The sequence below is a fragment of the Solanum pennellii genome, chromosome 11 (genome assembly GCF_001406875.1).
Source record: "Solanum pennellii chromosome 11, SPENNV200".
NCBI classification, from domain to species: Eukaryota; Viridiplantae; Streptophyta; class Magnoliopsida; order Solanales; family Solanaceae; genus Solanum; species Solanum pennellii.
Genome location: NC_028647.1, coordinates 47924488 through 47946987, shown reverse-complemented (window position 1 = coordinate 47946987; position 22500 = coordinate 47924488). Strand labels below are relative to the sequence as shown.

The following is a 22500-nucleotide window of genomic DNA, read 5'->3' as shown; positions in this document are numbered from 1 at the left end:
TTTCAAAATTATGTCCATCCTCTTTTTATGATAGTCCTACGCTTAGTGTACTCTATTTCCACTCCTCATCTTATTTCTTTTTCATTCACCAACCTCATATTCTTCATGTTGACTATGTTTGTCCTTTTGCCGAATCATTGGTATAGTCTAATAACTATATTATCAAACAAACACGATCATTAGATTTTTAGGAAAATAATTTGAATATAAAGGAATGAAAACTCTAGCAAATGTAAAAATAGGATGTAAAAATTATTAAACCATACCATATAAGTAGTGTGTGTCTTTTTTATAACAATTTCAACACACGGAGTGTTATCAGCTAAGTTCACCACGTTGTATCGACTGTTATTCTTTGGACCAACTTCTTCACTTCTATGATTAGCTTCTCCGGCCTCCTAATCTTCAACAAGCTTGATATAAGTATAACAACTACAATGATATGATTCCTACCAAAATGTTACGGTATATCTAAGAACACAACTTTTAAAAGTCTTATGAACACAAATACTAAGGTTATGACATGTTTATAATCACTGGTCTCATTTAACTTTAAAACTATATGTGTCTATTAAAAATTTTATGACATAAATTGAATCATGGGAGTTGCTACTTGTTTTTAGGAAAGAATAAGGATCTTATGTTGATATACAAGTCTATCTACACTAAAAACAATCTCTTAATTATTTTAAAAGTCTAATAAGCTTTTGGTCTTATCGCTACCAATTTTGGGTGTTTGCTCGTGCTCCTCGCAGCCTTAACTTATTTTTTGAAATAGATATCCAAATGCAATGTATTACAACTAAATGCATTCACTTAATATCTAATACAAAGTTAAGGATATTACTTACTTTAAGACTCATCTTCCTCAAGTGTGTTAGCATTAGTTTGAAGGTTAACCAGAATATCTTCCTCAATTACATTAGCATTCATCCGAAGGTTAACTAGAATATCTTCCTTTTCTTCAAAAATTACATTAGCATTAGTCTGAAGATTCACTCGAATATTTCCCCTTCTTGTCTTTTTCTTATTCTCTTCTCAACTAAGGGTCCATGGCTCAGATTTTCAGCAGAATGATCCAAAATATCCATAGAATTATATGGTTCAATATCTTCTGTTGGATATTCAACTTCTCTCGTACTCAAACCAAATATAGATACATCAAAAGATCACGAGCATTATATGTAAAGATCCACTTCACCAGCCAAACTTTATCTTAAGAATGATCCATTTCGACCTCCCATGTTTTTCCATGGGGAGCCTGAAGAAAGAAAGGATTTAACATGTCCTTGCAATGTCTCTCTGCAAATACATGTGGAATCCTTTGTATGCAAAATATATTTGAATTCAGTATCATACGACGAAGATAGAAGTAGACCTACATAATTAGTTTCATACATCTTGGAACTGACCTACAAAATTGATAGTACACTCATGTGTATAATTTAACCTACGTTAATTGTCCCACATTAACTAAGAGATTGAACAGTAGGTCTTATGGATTTATTACCTCCTTATCTACCTTCTTTTATCGAATAAGGCTAATTATTAAACTTTTACATGGCATCAAAGTAAGACACATGCACGCAGGCATGCACGTGTGTGTGCATAGTTGCACTAAAATAGAATTGGGAATCCGCAAGTGAATCAAAGATTGAAAACTGAATTAAAAATGAAAGAAGTAGGAAGTACTTACGAGACGAATTAATTCATCCAAGGAACAAATGATTTGGAAAAACTTTAGATGAGACATCGGTTGAAATCAACTTTAAAACTTCAAACCCTTCAACTCAAATTCAAGAGAAACTTTCTATTCCTTTAAATAAAATAAAAAACAAGAAACTGATGTCAAGGTTATGGAATAACAATAATGGGGTAATGAAGGATTAGAGTCAAAATCACTTACCTAAATGCTAAATCTCAAAATAAATCTTTTTGAGACTGCCCACATCGAACTCTCAGGGTTCAAAAATGGAAAAATGCGAAAGAAACCCTAATTTTGGAAAAACTTGATTATGCCCAGGCATTGCTCTTTCCGATCGCAAATAGGAAGTTAAAGTACCCAACTTATAATTGGGTGAACTATGAATTTTGACCCTCACGATTGTGATAAGGGCCACGTGATAGCAATACACTTGGTCTTACACTTGTGCAATTGTGATTCCCACCATGTGACTACGAAGCACTTGAAACAATACCTATGCGACCTCAATTTTAATTTAGTCTGAAGGTACTATGGTTATTCAATTTTTATTATTTAGTATAATATAATATAACATAATTATTAATTAATATTTAAATAATATACATGATTATATGAGTATAAAATGATGAGATAGAAATTTTAATATCCTAAAGAATCTGAATTATTGTGTCTAGATGCATGAATTTAAATAAAATTATTATTTAACATTAAATTATTTATATATTAATATTTAATTTAGTTTAGGGATGAAAATAAGGGTAGAATGGTTATTCAACTTTTAAGTTAGAAGCTTCTCACTTATAATAATATACTAGATTCACTGCACGTGGGTTGCCCGTGTAGGTTATGTTTTGAGATCCCTATACACAAAATATTTTATCTTTTATGTATATTTTAGGCTTTCAACATATCAATCTGTATTTAATAATGCACCTCGTTATACTAAGTTAATGGTGAATTTATTCTTATATTCTTATTAGGCAATCTGTTAGTAAGTAATTATGCACGAATTAACAGTTTGTCCTCTTAATTATGTCGTGTCATGAACTATAAGTTCCCTTTTATTTTTGAAATTCAGTGTACCATGTATTTTGAATAACTTTATATACAAAATTAATGTCTTCAGCGATAGTTTTCTTGTATTATTCATATCGTCTCCTCTTTCACAAAATCTAAAAATTCGTCCAATATAATTTTGATTAGCTCCAACTCTTTCTTTTTCTTCTTCAGTTTCTAGAGAGAGAAATATTTGAGAGGATGAACTTTGTGATTCCTTTGGGACTTTGGAAATAATGTCTTGAATGGTGACTTTTAAGGGTTAAAATCACTTATAAGGGTCCTAGGCATAGGAAAAACAACCTCACTTTAATCTAAGTTATACTGAAATTGCTCAAAATGGCCCTCACTTGGCAGCCTACTGCCTAGGTCTCACGAAAGGCACCACGAGTCGTGGTCCTCACCACTGGTCGTGGTCTTTGGACCAATATCTATTCCACCTTTTCTTGGTATCCATGAATGAAGGCATCACCACGAGCCTTCCATCGAGCAGTGGTCATCACCACTGGCCTTAAAGTGGCTCGTGAATGTGAGACAACATTGGGCAACCATGGGGAGCTGCCTAGTAACCACGGACCACACCACGGGTCTTGGTCCCCACCACAAGTCGTGGTAGTGGTCATGAAGATGGGGGCAGTGCTTGGAACTCTTGGATAGCCTTGGTCATTTTCCTTGGCTCTTGCCCCTAGTTCTTGGCTTGTTGCGCTCATACTTAGCCCTAGTTATCCAACTAGAATATGGGTGGTTACAACTAGCTTCTTCTTTTTCAAATTTTCATCCTTCAATAGTTGTTTTCTTATTCGACATTCATCAATATTATTTTTATTTTTAAAAAAGCATACTTATTTTTTTTTCTTCGAACCCTCTCTCTCTCCTACAAATCTGCCCCTTGGAGAATATTATTTTTTTAAAGTTATTTTTTTTCTTAACAACTCAAATGTAAAACGAAGATTGTGTAAGAAAATTGATAAACCCACATTTTTTGCATCATACCCTGGACGTGGCCGGCACCCAATGACCATTTCCGGTCTTGACCGAACCCTTGTCCTGGCTTACTTAATTCAACGGAAGACTTAAACACAAGATATAACTCAATGAAATAGCTTAAAGGTAATATTAGCCAAAGTGGCAACCCAAGTCTTAGTCGATTACGAGTGAAAAGAAAAGACTAAGAAACTAATACCATATGTCTATGAAGCTTTTTAAATAAAAAGGGATGTTGGACAAGACCCCCAATCATCCTAACAACTAAAAACTAAAACAATAACTAAATGATGAAGATATCCTCCGGAATGAAGGGAGGCTTACCAACTGACTCTGAGCTGCTCACTGGATCAACGGTACACTGAATGCTGATCCTAGTTACCCGCGTCTGCATCATGACACGATGCAGGCCAACTGACATCAGTACATTGAATGTACGAGTATGCGAATTGGAATGCTAACAACACTTAAGCTTGACAAGGAGTAAGAAGGAACACTTACCGTGGTTCTACTCAACTCATGAATAACTAACTCATTTCAATATAACGCAATTTAAAAGTAAGTGAAATATAAAGAAAAACTATCTGAAGACATGTTGTAAACTCTGAATGTAAACATGGATACAAATAACTCTGAGATGTATGTAAAAATACAAATATATTGATGTATATAAAAATACAATAACTTATATGGGAGTTTCTCTAACCGAGAACCATCACTTAAGAGCTACACTGATGTTACAACGATCTACTTCACGCTGCCAGCGCATCCTATACCCGGCCAAAGTTATAAGACCTGAACAGCCTAATGGATCAACTAATCTACTGTGAAGACAGTTCATCTAAAAAGTATGGCCCCTTTTCTACCAATGGTGGCTACATGGTTTATGGGGGCTGTGAGTTGTCAGAACTGTCCTCCATATCGTTGCTCAATACTTCTCCCGAAATATGTTGGATCTTATGTTTAAAAACATACTGATTCTGTGGTTTGAGATTAGTGCTCAAAATATTTAGCCAAAGGCAATCTTGGAAATTTTAGTTTCAATGTTTGCTTCTTTTAGAAAGCTATAACTTTTTTCTGAAAACTTGCTCTAAGGCTCCTTGGAACTCAAAGTGTCCTTACTTGTTTAAATGTAAAAAAAACATTTAAAGTATCATTGGAAATAATTAGTCCCCATATACCTTTGAACAAAAGAACTTCAACTTAACTCTTTACTTATCTTGAAACATGAGTGTTATAAACAAAGTTTAAAATGTTTAAATAAGACTCTTGACTTTAAGAACTTTACTTTAACTTACTTCTTAACTTCCTTTACTTTGATCTTAACTTTCCTCGAATTGAATTATCGATTCAAGGTTATAGTTTGAGTTCTTTAATGATTTCTAGGTGTTTAGAAATCATTTGAAGTAATTAGAATCATTGGAAGGTGTTAATGTACCTTGAAAGGACATAAAAGGACTAAACTACGAAAACAGAATGAAAAACGCAGATCCGAGTGTAGTGGTGGCGCGCCACACCAGGCCCTAGTGATTGAAGCCATCTTCTGGCGTACTGCAGACGCGACGCGCCTGGCTTGCCCAGGTGCGTCTGGCGAATTTTTCTCTTCATTTTTCAATCTCCAGATCGTCTAAACCTCCATGGTTTCATCCCCAAACCCCTAAGATCATAAATACCTTCAATACCCATCAGATTTAAACCCATAATAACATCGTAAACTACTAATCAACATCAATGGGTATTCAATCAACTCAATCAAAAGGGATTCGACAAGATTATGAAGAACTCATTTTAATCTTGTAAACGACTCCAAAACTACAAAATTGAAGCAAGATTGGTGTGCAGATGAATTAATCCAACACAAAATATCTCACATACCTTAATACGGATCACCCCCGACGAATTCCACTAGAATCCCTTGACGATCTTGGTGAAATCTTGATCTTTCTCCCTTCTTCTTCTTTTTTTCTTTTATCCCAAGCCTAAGTGTGAAAAACTTTTCTAATCTGAACTAAAACTTGTTTTACCCCAATTAAACCCTTAAAAAGAATTAGGAAATTAATGTGTAAAAAGACTAGTTTGCCCTTCCCTAAATCCGGATTGGACTTTCCTTAATTGAATTACCTGACTTTCGAAAGGTGTATCTCCCTCATACGATATCAAAATTGTGAAAACTCAGCGCTGTTGGAAAGGTCTTTCCAACTATAACATGAACTATCATCCTGAGCTAGAAGTTATGGGCATTTGAAAATGACCAAAACTCACTTTTTAAACTTGGAAAGTTTTCCAGATTTTTTTCCTTTTCTTTCAAAGGTGATAAATTTTAGTTTCTTAGCTTATTCTTTGCTATTACAAGTTGCGAAATGTTACACACGCACTAATATAATTCAAAATGGATTGCTTAAAATTCAAGAAAGTTTACATTCAATAATGAATTAGATGTTGGATTTTGTGATTGATGAAGGGCGGGTGAGGTGAGAGATGAAGATGAAAGAAAATTTTTAATATGGAAGAAGAAAGTTAAAAGGAGTGTTTCAATGGGGAAGAAAAAATTTGGAAAAGACAAAAAAATAAAGAGAGAACAAAATAATTCAATAATTTTTTTTAAACAAAAAAAATTGAACTCATGAATTTCATTTACTTATAAGCAAGAAATTTCACATTTTTTTTAACTTTAACTTAAAAAAATTTTTAAAAAAAACTTAGTTATAGATTGCCATTAAAAAAATGTCAAGTGTATGATTTTACCATTTGATTTTTTATTGTATTTTTATTATTTCACGCGCTTTGAGGAGAGTGAGTACACTCACTTTGCCACGTCATCTCTTAGTGTTGTCTTTAATCAGTTCAAAATTGTTAAGAAGAATATTTAAACGCATGTAAAATTAAAGTACTAAATCAAGTTTTACTGTCAAGTTCAAGTGGAAATCGATGTATTTACTCTAAGTGTAGTATTTACACTGTGTAGTTGTGTGTATCCAAAATGCCTTAATAAATCATAATCCTTATAGAACTACTGTCCTGTACAAGATGTACTATTGTCGTGAATTCGTTATTGAAAGAAGAGAACTTTTTGACATAAAAATTTCTGTGAAAAATAAATACAAAAACTAATTTTTGCCCATCAACTGTGGTACCCAGTATCATATTTAATTTTGCATTTCATGATTTTTCTTCCTTTTTTATATGCAGACGTAGTCATTGAACCCCATATTCATCCTGATTTAAATTCTCAGACCTATTATACTTCAAAGTTTTCAAGTGTCAATGAGATTTATCTCCAACAATTCTTAACTCGAAATCAAGTTTTACACAATAAAATTTCACTTTATAAGTATAAGATAATTATATATCGACTCAAACACTACTAAAGTCTAGTATTTAAAAGGTGAAATGTAGTCAAGAATCAATATATTTGTAGTAAAACTATATCGAACTTTAATATACCGAAGCAATGGTTGATAACGATAGAATACCACAATCGAACTCCGAATTAAATTCATTCTGCACTAGCAACGTCACTGCTAGTTGACAAAATTTGATCTAACATAGAATGCAATGTCACAACAGATAATTGGGGGTAAAGAGAACAAAGGAAACCATTTCACACAGCTATCTCAAAAGCATATGTGAGGTGAAATAAGCTTGCCAGGGTTCATGATATTGTTGGGATCTAAAGCATCCTTTATCCTTTTCATCGTCCTCAAATTCTCAATCCCAAGTTCTTTTTCCAGATACTGAAAATACAGTGCAATAAAAGTCCGTTAACAACACATTTAGGAAATCAGGACACTGGAAATTAGTTTGGGTGAGCAAGATACAAAGCATACATATTGAATCCAACACCAACTTAATCAAAAGATGAAGTCAGACACATTTTATATTACCCAAAAACAAAACCTCCTCTTTTTTTTCACAAGAAGGAAACTAGAAATTGTTATAAATTGCACTGGAAATTACTATGTTTTATTTTCTTGTGAATGCCGGAAAACAAAATCAATTATTCTTGTTTTCAGAGAAAAGTTTCCTCTAGCCCTGATATTACTTCGCCTTTTTTCATTGGCTTCTTCCTTTTCTTTTCTTTTTGAGGTCTAATAATGTCTACAATGTTGTGGTTATCAAATATCAACAGAATTTGCTTTGGTAACAAATAACTCATGCAAAGTTTTTCTGGTGTACCTTGTGCATAAAGTATAGTTAACCAACATTCATCATAATCATGTTTATGTCAACAATTAACAATAACATTGCATCAAAAAGCCAAAAAGTGTTTGAACAATTTACCTTTATTTTCCCAGTACCAACACCATGTTCTCCTGTACAGGTACCTGTTCGGCAAAAGAATGAAAATGGTAAAGACCATGCACCTGACTTTGATGAAATGGTACTTCTATAAATCGTGAAAAGAAAGGAAAATGTTTAGGCGAATCACGAATGGACAACTACAAAAGCTGCTAAAAAAAGCACACGTTCAAATTTCGCATGCAAATGACCTGTAGGACAATTGGTGTAAGGTTTTGGGACAAATCCAAGAAACATATCAGAGGTTGAGCCAAATCCACCAGCTGCTCATTGTTCTAGTGGCTGAGATTGTCTTCTCTTAGTACTAGGGTCAAGGGTTCAAGGCTGGCATAAAGGGAAGAAAATCAAGAGGTGAAGACAAATCCAGGAACCAAATCAGTTGACTGAATGGAGGCAGAAAATCCTTATTATTGAAAAGAAGGGGGGAAAGAAGAGTGGTAGCTAAGCTTTCTCACCCCATTTAATCATGTCACTCAAACAACTTTTCTTGGAGATGCAGATTACTGGACAAGCAGACCAAGTAAGATCAAAGATCAAGGGTCAGATTATGTGGCTCCTGTATTAGCTATATACTTACCCTTCCCAAACTCTAGTGCTGATGTAATGATCAGAGCATCACTCATTGCTTCTGCTCGTGCTTTCACATGGATTGAAACTTTGGAAAAGGGTTGGATATACCCCTGATCCCTCTACTATATTTTATTGTTTGAACCACTCCATTATACTTCCCATTCACATAGACCCCCCTACTGTCCATCAAAGTTCTAATATACCCCTATCATAGTAGGAGTCACACATGGCATCCTCTAATCAAAAGATCCAACCCACAAGGTAACTAACCAGTCCATCTGGATAACCCATAACCCAGTCGGAACTCCCCTTTCCTCGATTGGACTCAAAGCTTCCAGTAACCTTCAATGGAGTTTTAACTTTCTTCTACAAGTACTGATTCAAAATTGTTTGGTACTCGTGTTTCAAGTGCTAAAGATCAATTTCCCTTCATATTTAAGCAATCTTTGGTTGCCATTTGAAGAATAGAACCACCAAATTTGAAACATTGGAGAACTTCCAATCGAGTCTTTCGCTCACTCTCCAGTTCAAAGCTACCCTTAGTAGCTACAGAGGCAAACCCACGTGGAAGGTACGGGGATCACGTGCACCCATTGATATTGGAACTTTTTGTGTATTTATATATGTGTACCTTAAAAGGTAAATATATAACCAGGCACCCACATACACAAGACTTCATTGGGTGCACTAGTTTAGCTGCTGCTTTGCTTTGCTCTTTGACTATTGTAATGCGAGTTCAAGTCCTAATACCAGCAAACATGTTCTCTTTTTCAATTTTAGCTGATTCAGTTTTCCCAAGTTATATTGGAGAGAGTAATTCTTTTTGTTGAAAAATATTATTTTTGCTATTTCTTTTGTAAAGATATTGCACTTTAGCCTTGCTCAATCCCAAAAACTAACCCATGAGGAAAGGATTGCCCAAGCCTATATAAGTAGCAGACCATCTTTCCATTCCACAATCAATGCAGGACTCAGACCCACTCTAACACCCCCCATCATGCCCAAACCCAATGGAAGCGTGGGCCAAATGTCCTAACTAGATGGACCTGGTTCTAGTACCATGAAAAGATATGGTACCTAGTCTTAACTCAACCGCAAAAGCTAGCTCATGAGGGTATGATTTCCCAACTCCATATAAGTAGACCACCAATCCACTCCCCAACCAATGTGGAGAGTGAAGTTGTTTTCAATAAACAAAACAATGCAATTACCTTATTGAATAATGCTTTTTTGCTTTATCCTTGTCGATAAAAGAAAGTAATGTCCCTATTGAACATACCAAAAACCTATTAAATATCAAACAGAATAAACTAATAATAGATCAAGTTGAATCTAATCGTATCGAATACACACTCCAGTCATACTTCATGCATGTAAATGCAACATGTAGCTAAGGCACCCATTATCTTGAAATATTGGGCCTGCCTTTGAGTAGCTAATCACAATTTTATAATCGGAAAATGGCCTAAATTACCCCTTAACTATGGGAATGGGAACAAAACTACCCTCCTTCTACCTTTCGGACCTAAAACGCCCTTGACATTAACCTTTTGGCTCCATTTTGCCCTTACCTTTAACGGACTAAATCATAACTTCAATTACCAAATTAATTAATGACGTCACTATTTTATTGGCTACCCTAATAATTAATTAAAATAATTAAAAAAAAACAAATACCCATCCATTTCACCCAAAAGCCCCACCTATTACTCAGATCTTTTAACCAAGCTTTTCATCCCCAAACCTTATAAACTGCTTAGAAGGAGCTTCTTTCTTCCTTTCCTTTTGAAGATTGCACAATAATGGCAAGACCAAGTCAAACCAGAAGAAATAGCTTCCTTCCACAAGTGGGTACGTATGTAAAGATGACAATTTTATGAAATGTGATGAAGTTGGATGCCAAAATCATTCCATGTCAGGCCAATACGTTAGAAGAACGAAGTCGATGGTCTTCCCTAATGGCCAAATTCAAAAATCCATAGCCTTTATAAGCCTAAAAGCATTAGCTTTACCGGCGTGCAGGCGTATTAAATTGATGTTAGTTTGAAACTTTAAATGGTACATTAATTGGGTTTAATGTAGATCCTTAAGTTTCCATATACTTAGGGTGGATTAAATCAGCTTCTGATGATAGTTAGTATGACTACATGAATTAACATGCCTTCCTTTGAAGCACTTCAATTGTTGACTGATGTCAAGCGTATGTTCATAAGGTTTGGAGATGAGGCATTGGGTTAAAAGATTTTAGCATTTTATTGGGTGGAGCGGGTGGATTTGGTCTTTTAATTATTTTAATTAATTGTTAGGGTAGCCAATAGGATAATGACACGTCATTAATAAAAATTCTAATTGAGGTTAAAGTTTAGTCCGTTAAAGACGAGGGCAAAATAGAGCCAAAAGGTTGATGTTGAGGGCGTCTTAGGCCCGAAAGGTAGAAGAAGTGTAATTTTGTATCAATCCACATAGTTGAGGGGTATTTTAGGCTTTTTTTCGTTTTATAATTGATGGTGCTAAATTCAAATGTTTTAAAGCTAATGATTAGCTCCAAATCAAGCCCCAACAAGAAAGAACCAAATCTTAAAAATTAAAATCAATTCTAAAACCCAGGTAATGTTATTCTTCAAAACTTCTATTACAAATCTTTTCTAACGCACAATACCAACTGAATTCAATCACCAATGAACAATGTGAAGATATGACACCTCGACCTAACTCAACTTGAAAAACTTGCTCATGAGGGCAGGAAGTACAAGTCCATCTAAACAAACATCTGTCCATTACCCTACCAATCTGAGACTCTAACCAACTCTAAACCCCACCTTCTTTACAGCCCAAGTCAATTGGAGCATGGATTGGGAGCCTAAATGGGGATGGACCTAACTTAGATACCATACACCTAGACCTAACTAAATCCTAAAAGTTGGCTCATGAGTGAAGGATTGTCCAAGTTTATATAAGTAGACCTCTAGTTCATTGGGACTCCTTACTCTAACAAACAGAAAATATTTTTAGCTTTTACTCTTGAAAAACACACTCCAATGCAACCATCAAACATGACGTCTTCTAGTCACATCTTTATAATCCTTCATCCATGTTTTTTCTCAATGAAATGGGAGGGAGTTGAAAATCAAGCAACTGATATTTACTTCTTTCTCTTTCACTGAAATTGGACGGAGAAGTGTAAAGAGACAATTTGTGTTTATTAAGTTTTAGGGATTTAAATTGGAAGTGGGTTAAATTAATGGGTCGCAGGTTATCTAGGATCGAAGAGTTCTATTTTAGTTTGAGTTGGCCTTCCATTTTCAAGCCTCCGTGATGAGTTGATATTTTACCAACTTCTTGGACTCAAATTCATAAATTATTGCTATGTTTTAATGTTAATTAAGGAAATTTTAGGCCCTAGTTCTCTTATATGCAGGCATTCCTTGGCAAAATCAAGTTTGGTGGATTTTGAAGCTTAAAGTTACTGAAGCACACCGGCGAGGAACTGGCGTCTTGCCAGCTAAATGCCAGCTTGACTAGGGCAAAGCATCCTCAATATCGACGCCTCAATTGGCGTGGTACAATGCTTAAGTAGCATCTCGCTAATCCCAATGCAGATGCTCCTATGAGAACTTAAGGTAGAAGCGGCAAAGCGACTGACACTCTAGATAGGCATTCCGCCGGTCCAGCGCAAGCTCGAAGATGGAAGCTGAAGGTAAACACCATAAATAGAGAATTTAGTGCTTCATTTGGGAGGTGTCAAGGATAGTGTTAGAATAGGAATAAGTATTTCTTACTTAGAATAAGAATTAGAATAGGAATAAGAATAGGAATTCTAGTTGGAAAAGGTTTCCAATGTAGTGTCTATAAATATGGTCTTCATGTAACAATTTAGATACGCAATTCAATAATATTTTCTCCAAATTTCTCACATGGTATCAAAGCAATTGTGAGAAAAAAAATTTAAAATTTCCCGGTAACCTAGTTGCTGTCCGGATAATTATTATTTTCTGTCACTGTTTTCATTAAATTGACACCACCACTAACTGCGAAATTTTCCCGGCGAGCAAAGCCCAGTCATCCCCACCGGAAACCTACACGCACCGTCACGCGCCGCCAGTAGGATTTTCGCCGGCGAACTGTCAGCCCCACGCGCCGGCGCGTGTGACTTTTTCCGGCCAGTTTTTTCGATAATTTTTTTCTATCTGAGTCGCCTCTTCATTCCGAGGATGAATATGTGATTTTTTTTCTGATTCCGACCAGATTCGATCGCCGGAATTAGGTTTCCGGCTATTTTCAGGCTGTTTTCGTTTTTCGAGATTTGAATTTTCCGACGATCAGATCTGAATAATCAAGATTTTTTTGTTGTTCCCGAGACAAATTTAGCATAATGTCTTTTGGATGTGATGTTTTTGGTTCTAAAAATATAGGGATTGGAAATTCTAGCCCTACAATCACTTCAAAACTGCTATTGGGAAGTTCAAACTATTTATCTTGGGCTCTGTCAGTTGAATTGTGGTGCAAGGGTCAAGGTGTGCACGATCACTTAACGAACAAGACTTATGTGTAGATGTAAAGGCAAAGACTAGAGAGGAAGATGCAAAGGTCAAAGCACATTGGGAGAAAGTAGATGCTGAATTATATAGTCTCTTATGGCGTTCGATTGATTCCAAATTGATGCCCTTGTTTCGCCCATTCCAAACGTGTTATACAGTTTGGGAAAAGGCGCGTGCTTTATACACTAATGACATCTCTCAATTCTATGATGTGATATCTCGATTGACCAACTTACAGAAAAAAGAATCCGATATGTCTACTTACTTGGGACAGGTACAGGCAGTCATGGAGGAATTCGACACGTTGATGCCAGTAACTACGGATGTGAAAAAACAACAAGAACATAGACAAACATTGTTTCTAGTTCTTACTCTTGCTGGACTTCCTCCTGATAATGATTCTGTGCGAGATCAAATTTTAGCTAGCCCTACAGTTCCTACAATCGATGAATTATTCTCTCGCCTCCTTCGTCTTGCGGCACCTCCTAGTCACAAAGTCGTTTCATCACCCACTGTTGACTCCTCTATTCTTGCATCTCAAACCTTTGAAAAGCGTACATATCAGTCTACGGAGAATCGGCGAGGGGGAGGACGTTTTGGGAAACCTCGATCCAAGTGTAGTCATTGTCATAAGTCTGGACACACTCGTGACACATGTCATATTTTGAATGGTCCACCACCCAGTTATGATCCTCTTGTTCTAAAGGAATATAATGAGTTCCTTCGAAATCGCGCAAGTAAACAGTCATCTCCACCAGTAGCATATGGTGCTCAACCTAATCAACCATCTAATAATGCTCATATTGCTCAAATAGAATATGATGAGTTCCTTCAGTATCGTGCAAATAAGCAAACGTCTCCACAAGTAGTTTCGGTTGCACAACCTGATGTGTCTGTCACGGGTAATTCTTTTGCTTGTGTGTCGCAATCTAGTACTGTTGGAACATGGTTCGTGGACTCTGGGGCTTCTGATCCTATTTCTGGTAATAAATCACTTTTATCCGATGTTGTTTATTCGCAATCTCTTCCAGCTATTACTTAAGCCAATAGGATCTAGACAAAACCAAAAGGGGTTGGAAAAGCCAAACCCCTATCTTCTGTCACCCTAGACTCTGTTCTTTATGTTCCTGGTTCTCCTTTTAATCTAGCATCTGTTAGTCGTTTGACGAAATCCCTACATTGTAGCATAACTTTTTTCGATGATCTTTTTCTTATACAAGACCGCAATACAGGACAGATTATTAGAACAGGAAATGAATCACAAGGCCTTTTCTATCTTACCTCTTCAAATTCCTTCACAGCATGCTCCGTAACAAATTTCCCAGATCTAATTCACAAACGTTTGGGACATCCGAGTCTATCCAAACTGCAAAAGATGGTGCCTAGTTTGTCTAGTTTATCTACATTAGATTGTGAGTCGTGTCAACTTGGAAAACACACTCGTGCTACGTTTTCTCGTAGTACTGAGGGTCGTTCAGAGTCTATTTTTCATTAGTTCGTTCTGATATTTGGGGTCCTAGTAGAGTCACTTCCACCTTAGAATTTCGTTATTTTGTTAGTTTCATTGATGATTATTCAAGATGTACTCGGGTTTTTTTTAATGAAAGATCGTTTTGAGTAATTTTCTATTTTCAAAAGTTTCTATGCTGAAATACAAAATCAGCTTGGTGTTTCTATTCGTACTTTCCGTAGTGCTAATGCCTTAGAATACTTATTATCCCAATTTCAGCAATTTATGTCTCACCACGGAATCATTCACCAAACATCTTGTCCATACACTCCTCAACAAAATGATGTCGCAGAAAGAAAGAATAGGCATCTCATAGAGACAGCTCGCACTCTTCTCATTGAATCCCATGTTCCGCTGCGTTTTTGGGGCGATGTAGTCCTTTCAGCTTGTTATTTAACTAACAGAATGCCCTCTTCGTCTATTCAGAATCAAGTTCCACATTCCATATTGTTTCCTCGGTCACATCTCTATCCTATTCCCCCTCGTGTCTTTGGGAGCACATGCTTTGTTCATAATTTAGCCCCAGGGAAAGATAAATTAGCCCCTCGTGCCCTCAAATGTGTCTTTCTTGGTTACTCTAGAGTTCAAAAAGGGTATCGTTGTTATTCACATGATCTTCATCGTTACTTTATGTCCGCTGATGTTACATTTTTTGAGTCTCAGCCTTACTATACATCTTCTTATCATACTGATGTCTCTATGGTCTTACCCATAGTCCCATACCTCAAGTTTTACCTGTGCCAACCTTTGAGGGATCTACAGTTACGTCTACATCTCCAGTTGCAGTGCCACCACTACTAACTTATCATCGCCGTCCACGTCCAACCCTAGTCCCAGATGATTCATGTCATGCGCCAGACCCTGCTCCTACTACGGACTTGCCTCTACCTAGCCCACCGCTTGCACTTCAAAAAGGTATACGATCTACTCGAAATACTAACCCGCATTATACCTTCTTAAGTTATCATCGTCTATCATCACCCCATTATGCCTTTGTGTCGTCTTTGTCCTCTGTTTCCATTCCTAAGAGTACAGGTGAAGCACTTTCTCATTCTGGATGGAGGCAGGCTATGGTTGGTGAGATGTCTGCTTTACATAAGAGTGGTACTTGGGAGCTTGTCTTCCTTCCTGCAAGTTAATATACTGTTGGTTGTCGTTGGATTTATGCAGTCAAAATTGGTCCAGATGGTTAGGTTGATCGACTTAAGGCTCGCCTTGTCGCCAAGGGGTATACTCAGATATTTGGGCTAGATTATAGTGACACTTTCGCTCCTGTGGCTAAAATAGCATTTGTTCGTCTTTTTCTATCTATGGCTGCCGTTCGTCATTGGCCTCTTTATCAGTTGGACATAAAGAATGTTGTTCTGCATGGTGATCTTGAGGAAGAAGTCTATATGGAGCAACCACCTGGTTTTGTTGCTCAGGGGGAGTCTAGTAGCCTTGTATGTCGATTGCGTAGGTCACTCTATGGTCTGAAACAGTCTCCTCGAGCTTGGTTTGGGAAGTTCAACACAGTAATTCAAGAGTTTGGCATGACTCGTAGTGGAGCTGATCGCTCTGTGTTTTATCGACATTCTGCACCAGGTCGATGTATCTATTTGGTTGTTTATTTGATGATGTTGTTATCACCGGTAATAATCAAGATAGTATGACCGATTTAAAGCAACATATTTTTAAGCACTTTCAGACTAAAGACCTTGGCAGATTGAAGTATTTTCTAGGTATTGAGGTTGCTCAGTCTAGATCAGGCATTGTTATCTCTCAACGCAAGTATGCCTTAGACATACTTGAGGAGACAGGAATGATGGGATGTAGACCTATTGACACTCCGATGGATCCAAATGTTAAACTTCTTCCGGGACAAGGGGAGCCACTTAGTAATCCTGAAAGGTATAGACGACTTGTTGATAAGTTGAATTATCTTATAGTGACTAGACCAGACATCTCTTTTCCCGTGAGTGTTGTAAGTCAGTTTATGACTTCCCCTTGTGATAGTCATTGGGAAGCAGTTGTTCGTATTCTTTGATATATAAAGTCAACCCCCGACAAAGGACTACTCTTTGAGGATCAAGGTCATGAGCATATCATTGGATATGTAGACGCTGATTGGACAGGATCACCCTCTGACAGACGTTCGAAATTCGGATATTGTGTTTTAGTTGAAAGTAATTTGGTGTCGTGGAAGAGTAAGAAACAAAATGTGGTTGCTCGATCTAGTGCAGAATCAGAATATCGAGCAATGGCGACAGTAACTTGTGAGTTAGTTTGGCTCAAACAGTCACTTGGAGAACTAAAATTTGGCAAAATTGATCAGATGGAACTTATGTGTGATAATCAAGCGGCTCTTCATATCGCATCAAATCCAGTGTTTCATGAAAGGACTAAGCACATTGAGATTGACTGTCACTTTGTCAGAGAAAAGACTCTCAGGAGATATTGTTACAAAATTTGTGAAGTCAAATGATCAGCTTGCAGATATGTTCACCAAGTCTCTCACATGTCCTCGTATTAATTACATTTGTAACAAGCTAGGTGCATATGATTTGTATGCACCAGCTTGAGAGGGAGTGTTAGAATAGGAATAAGTATTTCTTACTTAGAATAGGAATAAGGTTAGGAATTCTAGTTGGAAAAGGTTTCCAATGTAGTGTCTATAAATAGGGTCTTCATGTAACAATTTACATACGCAATTTAATAATATTTTCTCCAATATTTCTCACAGATAGAATAGGGATTTGTTTAATTATGTACTTTTATCATCTTTCCAATTTGGGATAAGGGGAGACTTCTTTGTTGGATATTCATAGCGAAGAATGAAGAACTTCTTTTAGCTAGTAGGGGAAAAAACTTCAAAGTTGTATCACTCTAAGCTTGAGATTTAGATTTTGTGAATCACATTCGCTTTTATGAGCAGCTAAGTCCTTAACTAGGGGTATGTATGCGCTAGACGAGGGTGTAAAACCCCAAATGAGTATTTGATTAATCGACTCAGATTAATTTTATGGAATGGATCTATGATTGTCTTGAAGTTTTAATCTAAAAATCAGTGGTTGTAAACATTGATTAGCTCTCTAACACCGTTTTGGCTTGAGAAGGCAAAATGGAGTTGGATAAGACTTAAAAGCAAGGACTTGTTGAAATTACTCCATGGATTTGAGCTAGGGATGGGATATCCGAGTACTTTTCCATTTAATGATACGAGCTACGGATAGTCTATCTACTAAAGCAATGTTTGGTGTTTAAAAAAAAGGTCTTGGAGCTTGAGAGAATCCAAGGAACAAATGTTTGATAGTCCGAGAGAATATCGAATGTAGCCTAGACCAAATGTTATCCATGTATCAATCAATTTGGTTGTGATTAATCTTTGCCTATTTGAGTTGAAACCCTAATCGTTATGCACACACCACTAGTCTTTTCAAAACTTCTTGAGAAATGTAACTTGTATTATAAACAAAAGAACTCACAAGGAGTATTCTAGTAATACTTACATCCAAGAGTTGCTAAAGGAAAAGAACTCCTATGGAGGTCAAAAGAACTCTAAAATACTAAAAATATCCTCTAGTCTTTTCCAAACTTGGTAGATCATATTTGCGTTGATTTCCCGTTTGTTACTTGATATTGGTGAATTTTAGTTGTTACTACCCCCCCCCCCTATTTTATATATGAGTGTTGAGAATTCAATTTGCTAGTATGTTTTGAGTTGTGAAATCAATTGAAGAAAATCCTTGGTGGTTTGACCCCGGCCTTTAAAGTTGTGAATTGTTCTGCATGCGGCCGCCTATGCCCTAAAAAGTTGGACAAATTGGAGCTTTTATCAATCCACATGTCCAGTCCGTCAAGTTAGGGTTTGATATGAAACTTTGTTTGACGGTAAGGGCTCATATAGCCAAATAGTATAACGGGTGACTAGTTTAAGCAAAAGAAAATAGTTGATGGGTATACCTGACCTTTCCTGCTGAAACATCATAGCCTAAATGAAGCTAGACTATATTCTTTCTTTTTATATTTCCTTTTTCTTTGGCAAGGTGTTACATGGAAATTGTCGACGAAAAAGGAGGATCACTAAGTCCCAGAAAAATGCAACTTGTACCTTCCATTGATAACGCGGTATGGACCATGAAGTGGTTTAACCTCTCAGCTTCTCTTCGTTGTTCCTCTTTGGTAGGATCAAATAGAACTACTACGTGGAAATTTCCATCACCAGCATGAGCAATGACGGTGCTGTTAAAAAAAGAGAGGCAATGAGCATTATATATTATACAACTCATATTCGTAAGGTTAATAGTGCCCAATGCATTGAGTACAATAATTGTGTGCATACAAAACATACCACGTTAAAGGAGAAGCATCCAGCTCCTGTTTTGATCTTGAAATTAGTTCAGCAAGATGTGACAAGGGTACACACACGTCCTGTAACAAAACTAAGTGTGTTCATTAAAATGAAATAAAACAAAAAAGAGAAAATGTTTACAGGTTAAGAAGCATATAGATATTAAAATCTTCGCATAAATGAGAAAATAGCCAATATATCATCTCCTATTGTAATCACCTTATTAATAATGCTTATTAGTTGGGAATTTAACTGGAACAAAAAGAAGAATCTTTGCAGAAATGAGAAATAATATATCATATCCGATTTTTAAGTGTTTCTAGGTTGGGGTTTAAGTGAAAGAATTAACACAACAGAATGCTAGTTTTACCCTCAGTTACTTATTGCTAAAATCAATATCCATTAGCAGCACCCTAGCATGGTTCAAGGAGCTCCTTTTCAGTCCAAATAATCATGTACAAGAGCCAACTTCCATCAATCTAATCCTGTGTTTAAGTATCGGCCCAGCACTCAAAGCAATAAAGACCAATAAGCTCCAGAAACATGGATGCAGAACGACCAATGGACCAATAGGTTCCAAGAGAATGGAGGTTCTGGTGCTCTGCAACAGAATTATAGGCACGCCCTGAAATACAATGGGCAGAATGCTTTTCCAAATATTTATAGGCCCCAAGACGCCATCCTAGTTCTTCTAGGATTTTTTCCCGATTTCAGGAACATATATTTCTTATCATTTGATTACTGAGAAATCTGAGGCCAGTACACAGTGTTAAACTAGGTGGTAATACACCCCCCACCTCTGGCCCCAACCAATACCTCTCTCCACTTAAATACCAAGCTTTTGTTTGGACCTGTGTTCGAACCCATGACGTGCGCCTAACCCAAACATCATGCGATGTGCTCTTACTACTAGACCAAAGCTCTCAGGGCTTCCAAAAATATCTAATTATAAAATGTCATCTAAAATTAGCTCAATTACTAAAGGGTGAGTATCAATTCCGCTCTGAACTCGAATCGTAGAACTCGGACATGATAGATTTCTCATCTCAGGTCAATCAATTCAATGATCGGCTTCTTTCTTTTTCTCAATATGATTCTTCAAAGCGAATCTAGAGGTAGCAACAACACCAAGCTCCTAGTTGTCCTATATTCAGCAATACTTGTCTTCTTCCCCTCATTTTTGGGCAGAGATGAGGGATTTGGGGGAAAAACAAAAAAATCTTAATTTAAATACCTACATATGAATAAGACACATTTAACAAATGAAGGCAAATTTAAACACATAAATAATGTAGATGGAGAATATTTTAGTCTAATTTAACAGTAGAAACAAACCGTTATCATTGCCTCGAACTTAGGTTTCATTGCAAAGCATGCCCAAAGTGCCTCCTTTCTTATCTACACAGATAAGAAGCCACTCGATTAGCAAATATCGTAGAAGGACCAGTTACTAACTATTCAAAAGTTGGCTTCTATACCACATGGAATCACATTTTCACTGAAGTCACTTAGTTGCTATGAGCTAAAATCCAAGTCAAATGGGATTTGAAGGGAAATTTCTCAACATGGACGAGATGATGGTTGCATTTTAAAGAACTTTCTCCTCACATTTAGGGATAAACATCTAATGAATAAGATGTGAAATCACAATAAGCAATAGGATACTTTTTATATTGGAACAAATATTTCAAAAGTCAATTTTGGTTCAGCTGTTTCAATGTTTCTGGTCATGAGGTGTTTACGTAGGAATTGGAGTTCTGATCATGCTGATGGCAGCCAAATGAAGGAAGACTTTCAAGAGTAAGACTGAGCTCAAAAAAGGTACTTCTTTCAAATTTTCGACAGATATGATCATAATTGTATCTATCAAGAACTGACACCAGGCATACCTTATTTTGAAGAATATGCTGCAGTAAAAATGTATCAAATGAAATTAAGCAATTGTCTAACTACAGTTCTCAAAGACTCCTATTAAAAGAATGAACGCCTTCCTTTGCAGAAACTTACATATTACAGTTTCTTGCAACAGAGAAGAACATATAACTACTACTCAAAGTGCATCTTTTCTATGTCCTGGAAAAAGGGTGATCAATCAAAAATGTTGCTCCTCTTTATTCAAATTACCGAAGGGGTGAGATTATCATGTCACATGAAGCTATTGTGGGGAACTCATAATTCATAACGACATAAATGAGTCGCACCGAGTATAAGGGAAATACCTATTCACCTTCCCATCACGAAACTAGAAAATTACAATTGTAGAAGAAAATCAATTAAGGCATTCTATTTTTCCTAATTTACATTCCCTTATCTATTTTTGTCAATATTATCTTCCCTATTTCCTAATTCATTTTTTTTCTCATTTTCAATAATTGAACTAGAAAATTACAGTAGTACAGTTGTATTCAGTAGTATATATTTCCCTCCTCATTTCATGGTACCATTTTGGTGCTGAAAAACATATAGGAAAGATTTAAGAACTGCAATTACCGATAAGTATGCAATCACTTGGCTATTTTGCTGCAGAATTTGCATGTTCAACTACGAGAAGCCTTGTCATTGCTTAAAAGTTCCCATCTTACCAGCTAGAAGTTGGGAAAACTTTTTCTTTTTTGGGAAAAGGGGAAAATATACCCCTCAACTTTGTGATTTAGAGTGGATACACCCCTAAATAAGAAAGTGGTGTATATATACCCTCGCCATTCAACAAAGGGAGCATATTTACCCTTTACGTTAACAGATTGAATTTTAAAAATTCTAAAACTAATTTTTTAATTTAAAAAATGTCACGCAACTTCAAAAATTACCTAACTCGTTTTCTTTTCCACTCTAGACCCAATCCAGACCCAACCCAACTAAAATGAAACTGAACCTCTCTTATTGAGACCCGACTCAAAACCCATTTTATGATTGAGTAGAAGAGGGATGGGGTTTTTTCCTTTATTTGAGTTGGGTCTGGAAGGGGAAAAATGGGTGATGTAATGTTTTGAAGCACGTGACATTTTTAGTATTTAAAACCTGTTTTAGGATATATTTTTTTTGTTGATTCAGTAAATAAAGGTCTGTTAATGAAAAGGATAAATATGCACCATTTGTTAGATAACTGGGATATATATGCACCACTACTTTAACGAGGGGTATGTTCGCACTAAATCGCTAAGTTGATGGGTATAGTTGTCCCTTTTTCCATTTCCTATGATGAGAAAATTATACTAAAATCATTTAGTTGCTAAAGTAGTAAACAAGCTCTCCTTGTGCTAGTATATTTTCTTTTATGCAACATAGCATGAGACCAGTAATCTGAAAAGGTTTCTATACTTATCTCAATTTTGGCACTCGAGGACTAGGGTTTTCTGTAACGACCTGTTTAGTCGTTTTGAGCAGCAGATTTTATTTCTGGAAAAACTGTGTGAGTCGACGGAACCCACGACGGGCCGTCGAGGGGGTCTCGTTCCAAAAGACTTGGACTTCTGAAATTTGGGTACTGAAATCGACTCTCTGAACTTGG

The 22500-nt window shown here is 36.3% G+C and overlaps 1 protein-coding gene across 3 annotated transcripts in view; it reads right to left on the bottom strand.

Annotated features, from left to right (window-relative positions):
• Positions 1 to 7136: 7136 nt before the first annotated feature.
• The window catches only part of LOC107004875 (D-lactate dehydrogenase [cytochrome], mitochondrial), a 56510-nt gene continuing 41146 nt past the window's right edge, over positions 7137 to 22500 (bottom strand). For all 3 annotated transcript variants that reach the window (XM_027912973.1, XM_015203271.2, XM_015203270.2), the window contains 5 exons: positions 20328 to 20390; positions 18993 to 19072; positions 18753 to 18883; positions 8027 to 8070; positions 7137 to 7479 (listed from right to left, as the gene is read on the bottom strand). In XM_027912973.1, coding sequence (XP_027768774.1) covers positions 7360 to 7479; positions 8027 to 8070; positions 18753 to 18883; positions 18993 to 19072; positions 20328 to 20390 — 438 coding nt within the window. In that variant the 3' untranslated portion in view covers positions 7137 to 7359. The remainder of the gene's footprint in view (positions 7480 to 8026; positions 8071 to 18752; positions 18884 to 18992; positions 19073 to 20327; positions 20391 to 22500) is intronic.